This window comes from Anomaloglossus baeobatrachus, chromosome 8, assembly GCF_048569485.1.
Source record: "Anomaloglossus baeobatrachus isolate aAnoBae1 chromosome 8, aAnoBae1.hap1, whole genome shotgun sequence".
In the NCBI taxonomy this organism is placed as follows: Eukaryota; Metazoa; Chordata; class Amphibia; order Anura; family Aromobatidae; genus Anomaloglossus; species Anomaloglossus baeobatrachus.
Window position 1 is genome coordinate 172,892,025 of NC_134360.1, and position 6,000 is coordinate 172,898,024.

At 44.5% G+C, this 6,000-nt stretch overlaps 1 protein-coding gene across 1 annotated transcript in view; it reads left to right on the top strand.

The window, feature by feature from the left end:
- Positions 1 to 5,557, top strand: part of DPH5 (diphthamide biosynthesis 5) — a 67,418-nt gene extending 61,861 nt beyond the window's left edge. Inside the window, exon 7 of the mRNA XM_075320977.1 lies at positions 4,893 to 5,557. Coding sequence (XP_075177092.1) covers positions 4,893 to 5,131 — 239 coding nt within the window. The 3' untranslated portion in view covers positions 5,132 to 5,557. The remainder of the gene's footprint in view (positions 1 to 4,892) is intronic.
- Positions 5,558 to 6,000: the final 443 nt, after the last annotated feature.

Here is a 6,000-nt window from a genome sequence, read left to right on the forward strand (position 1 = left end):
AATGTGATCGTCTGTAATGTGTGAAATGTTGACTGCCATTTTAAGTGATTCACGGTCAGTCGAATCTCAGATCAACACCAGGTTCAGGAAATTCCTAAAAAACATCATACAGTACAAAACCACATTAACACAGGCCGGAAAATTTCCAAATGGAAATAAATTGGAGCTTGAAATGAAATCCGTTCCAGTAGATTGATAATGTTAGAGTGTCAGCTATACCAGTGCGGTGTGATCACAGAGGAAAAGCCAGAATACAAGACATACAGCACGCTGGTCTGTATAGATATACTGCTCAGACAGAATGTTTCAGTATTCCTCCTGTGGATGATTTCAAGGGTTTTTTCTGTCTTGGATATAGACGTTACAGATACATGACCCCATCTTATTTGCGGCATTATTTCCTATTACATTCATATCCTTATGGCGTGCAAATGGCCCATCCTGCATGAAGTCAGCGGCACACCCAGGCCCTTAAGACAGACAGACACACCACAGGATGGGCTTCCTCCAACCTTAGACGAAAAGGCAGAAATTGCTATTCATAAACACCTCCTTATCTCCCAGAGGAACTGACATGTCTGCCCTCATCTCCTCCTCTTGGAAGAATGACATCCAATATTACGTGAAAAGTGACAAGAACCTTTCTTACTATTGCCTTAATCACACGACTGTCCAGAAGAAATGATTTTATTGTGATTTTACCGAAAATAGATAGGATTTGCATGTGCACCCAAGGATTTAGATGTAAGGGGAAGTGAAAACAAATATTGAAATATTTAATTTATTGACGTGGGTGGGTGCTGGCGTATCCACCTGCAGACCAACAATTAACCCATTACACACTGCAAGGATGAGTTTACAAAAAGCCTTGCAAATTTCGGGTGTTGATCCAGATCCGGCACTTAGGAAATTAAAAAAGGAAGAATAAATAAAATAAAAAGGAGGCAAGGGCTTCATACTTACCGAGGCTCCAGCCTGGCTGTACACTGCTCCCGCGGCCTCTCCTTCACTTCCTGGGCTGCTCATTATTGCTAATCCATATGCACTGCTTTCCCCGCCCACCGGCCGTCCTGGCTTCTGTGATTGGTTGCAGTCAGACGCGCCTCAAGCCTGTGTGACAGCATTTGACTGCAACCACTCACCGGCGCAGTCTGCGGGTAAGTAGCGTTGTATAAAAATAAATATATTTGGCGTATGGTACTCCCATATTATGATACCCAGCAGAGATAAAGCATAGAGCTACAGGCTGCAGCTCCCAGCCATGAGCTTATCTTGGCTGTGTATCAAAATAAAAAGAGCCGCATGCATTTTTTTTTTCCATTATTTAAATAATTTTAAAAACCAGCATGTGGTTCCCCAATTTTGACACCCAGCCATGATAAAGCCCAACAGCTGGGGGTTAGTATCCTCAGGCTGTGGAAATCCAGCCTAAAAATAGCAGCCTGCAAGCGACAAACCGGGTGCTTTACCCAGATCCTCCCGATTTGCCCAGGTGCTGGGAAATCAGGGTAATATAGAGGTTAATGGCAGCCCACAGCCCCCACTAAGCCCTAGATTAGTAATGGCAAGCGTTTGAGACCCCCCCATTACTAATCTGTAAGTGAAAAAAAAACAAACACACCGAAAAAATCCTCTATTTGGAATAAAAGACAAACACCGTATTTCACCACTTTATTAAACCCAAAACACCCCTGCAGGTCAAACATAATCCACACGAGGTCCCACGATGGTCCCGGCTCTGCCACATGTGAACTCATAGCGCACGGCCATAGAACAATGACCTCCCACTGTGAGCTTCCGGCAGAGACTGGCTGTGAGCTTCTGGAAGAGAGTGAGCGGCGCGATCAGTGGTGACGTCACTCAGGTGATATGCGATCACATCCCCCACCTGTGACGGTAAATAGCCTGAGTGACGTCACATTCAGTCTCAGCCTGTGCAGTTACAGCGGGCAGTCATTGTTCTTTGGCTGCGTAAAGAAATTTTGCGGGACCTCATGTTGATTATGTCACACCTACAGGGGTGTTTTTGAGTTAATAAAGTGGTGAAAGAGGGTCTTTTTTTGTCTTTTATGCCAAATAAAGGATTTTTTTAACAGTTTGTGTTTATTTACTTTCACTTACTGATTAGCAATGGGGGGGTCTCATAGATGCCTGCTATTACTAATCTAGAGCTTAGTGGAAGTTGTGGGCTGGGCTGGCATTAACCTCTTATATTACCCCAATTGCCACCAAACCAGGGCAATCGGAAAGATCTGGGTAAGTCGCTGGGCTTGTCATATCTAATGGATGCGACATTCCCAGGCGGGTCCTTCTATTTTGATACACAGTCAAGCTAGGTGCACGGCTGGGGACTACAGCCTGTGGCCATATGCTTTCTCTGTGCTGGTATCATAATATGAGAGGACCCTACGCCAAATATTTTATTTATATTTATACCACGATAGATACACACAGCATCTGTGATTGGAAGTGTCAGACATGCTATCACTCAGGGTGGGGGTGTGTCTAAATGCAACTAATCAAAGATGCTGGTGTGCTGGACAAGCAGTACATATTCAATGAGCCTAATGCGTGGCACCAGAAGTAAATGCTCGGCCTGGGAGCAGTTACAGCCATACCGGAGACTAGGTAAGTATAGCGTGCTTGCTCCCATCCCCCTATCCCTTTAACCACCATTTTTTAAATCGCCAGATTCTGGTCCCTGTAGATTTATATGGGACCAGAATCCGGAACCGGATTTTAGAAATCAGATCACCGGGATCAGCCTGTCCCGGTTATCTGCGAGTCCGCTCCTCACTAGTCATCACCTATCTCCAGGATAGGTGATAATTTACTGATCCGTGGGGTTCCAATTCCTGGGACCTGCACCATCTGCAGAATCGTGAGGTTTTTTTTCCAATGGAGCACTTTTATTCAGATTCCAAAATTAAGCGCCAATCATTTTGTATAGGGCTACCAGAAAAAGCTCAGTGCTCAGCAGCTGCATAGGGAATTAATGCAGCTGGAGTCAAGCGTACCAAGGAGTATTGGTACTAGTTTTCGCTGTAATGATGCATAATGGGATTGATAGTAGAGCAAAGAGTGATAAAATGCATGGTGAGATGTAGGACTCAAAATAGAGGTTGAAAGGAAGAAAATGGGATTGAACTACATGGAAGTAAGGACACTATGTAAGAAGTGTAGAGTGCAAAAGACTGTCAGGTGGGGGGAGGGGTACAATTACAATGTAGAATAAAAATCTTGAAGTGCGTCTTTAATACCTAGAATTATCAGCCACTAAAGAAAAGTCCAAACTTGGCTTATTACTAAATGGATTTGATCTTGCCAATTTTAAATGGTAGAATGTCCTTTTTTGGCCCTGTGCGCACTGGAAAACATAATTTTCTTAAGAAAATTCCGCAGGGTCTGATAGATTACTGCACCCCCGGTAAAAATCCGCGGCAAACCGCACCCGAAAACCACATGCGGTTTGCTGCGGTTTTACCGCGGTATTGTTCACGGTATTACCGTGGTTTTGCCGCATGCGGGTTGGTACATGTGCTTTAATGCATTCAATGCAATAAAGCACATTGAAAAAAAAAAAAGTAATTTCCTTCTGAGATAGATAGCAGACAGATAAATAGATAGAAGAATAGATAGAGGGAGGGATAGATAGATAGATAGAGTCCCTGTGAGCACACGCTGCATTTCTCCCGAGCGGTAATGTGTGTTCACATTACCGGCCGTGGGAAATGCCCTGTGGTTACCTCTGCTGTCTCGTTGCGAGGCTGCATTCAGTATGTGACTGTCGCGGCTGGATGCAAGCATTGGAGGACGTGGATTACGCCAGAGCTGTGTGTTTCGTGGAAGGGGAAGAGCCGGGGACACTCCGATACTGCCACATAATGGATGTGACAGTCCCGGGGCAGCTGCGGGCTGATATTCTCAGCTGCGGGAGGGGGCATTAACCCTGGCCCTCACTCTCCCCAGCATGAGAATACCGGGCCGCCGCTGTGTGTTTACCTTGGCTGGAAGGTAAAAATACAGCGGAGCCCACGTGTTTTTTTTTTTTTTCTATATGTCCGTTTGCTTTCTATGTGTATTCTATATGTCTCTGTGTGTGTGATGTGTGTGTGTGTGTGTGTGTGTAATCTATGTCTGTGATGTGTGTGTGTGTGTCTGTGATGTGGGTGTTTACTCTCTGCTCCGCTTCCTCTTCCTGTCATAATGACATCTCTTCCCTGCAAACCGCAGGCAGTGATGAACATTACCGCAGGTAAACCGCAAAATACCAGAGGGAATAACGCAGGAAAACGCAATGAACCGCACAGAATTTGCTGCCTGCGTTATTCCCTGCAGGATTTCATGATTACATTGCAGTCAATGGAGTGAAATCCCGCAGCGACGTGCGGAAAAGTGGTGGCATGCAATTGTTTTTGCTTCGGGAATCCCGCAGCAACACATGCAGCTGTCAAAATCCGCATAGTGCGCACAGCATTTTTCTTCCCATAGGTTTTGCTGGTGAATCACTGCAGAGATGTTATGAACATAACATGCAGCAAAACCGCAGGAAATCTCCGGCAAAAACCGGCAAGTGCGCACAGGGCCTTAAAGTTTTATCAATACTTTTTGGCCACTTGGGCATCATACTTTTACCTAAAGTTATACTGTAATAATTGTATTAATACTACTAATTATAAAAATGCTGTCTACCATAATTACGGTCTAAGAAAATTGGAAACACATGTTAGATATATAGCATGCTGCACATTAATCATCCACATCTGTGTAGTCTTGGGGTTCCCTGAGTGAGTTGCATGCATTTTTTTGTGTTTCCTTATTCTGTTGTTGCTAAATATGAGATTGCATTGCAACATCATTGTGATATAAATAATGTTTGTTGTGATCCGCAGCTCTAACGGAGAACACCATCTGCGTGGGACTGGCCCGAGTTGGGGCATCTGACCAACATCTAGCGGCGGGCACTCTGCAGCAACTCAGCACTGTTGATTTTGGAGGTCCTCTTCATTCCCTGGTGATAAGCGGCTGCATGCATCCCCTAGAACTGGATATGCTAAGACTGTTTGCTGTGGAACCCTCTAGTTTCGACCAGATAAATGTGGAGGACAGCTCAACATATCTGTCATCATAGACAATATGTGAAGAATCCATAGCCCTCACTGCTGAAGCAGCCGCCCGGTCTAGGTGGCAGCGCACAGTGCTTTGTGTTTGTCCCATTGTGTTACTGTGCCACTCTCACTAGTGATATAGCGGTATACTAGGGATGCACCAACTCCACATTTTTATTAATATATCACCTAAACCAAATGTAGATTCATCAGTCTCCTGAAAATGATGTAGGATTACTCCTGATACGGACCAAACCCTCCAAGATGCAGGCTTTATTAAACCACACAATTTTGGTGCATCCATAATATATGCTCAAGCACTTTAGTAGAAACCCGTCCCACCATGTCCACCCTTCACTGCTCCACTGGTATATTTATTTGGAAACACAGGGATTTTCCAGGAAAACGTGTTCTTATGCTTAAAATAAACTGATCAGATTTTCAAAGAATTTCCATTGGTGTTTATCTCATTTGTAATATACCTTTGTGATTAATTCACTCATTTAATTTTTTATTTAATTATTTTTTACGAAGAGTTAAAGGGGTACTTTCAGTTTGTTAATGGGAGTCTGCCACCACCAATACCTAATCTATCTAGGAGATTTAGCCCATATGAAAAGTCATACTTGTGGTACAAACGATATTTTAATGTAGAAACGGCATTGTTACACCCCCCTCTCATTAACATCCTCTGACCCTCCCCTAGTGGTGATTGACAGCACTACAAGGAGCACTTGCCTGTATTGCATCCTCAGCCCTGCACCCACTGACACTGTAGTAATTCTGTGTATGGAGAGCGGCGGCTTCCTCTAATGCAGAGCCGCTGTCAGGGGGTGTGGTCATAGCCGCCACTCTCCATATACAGAGCGGTGACTGAATCGGCACCGCCTCC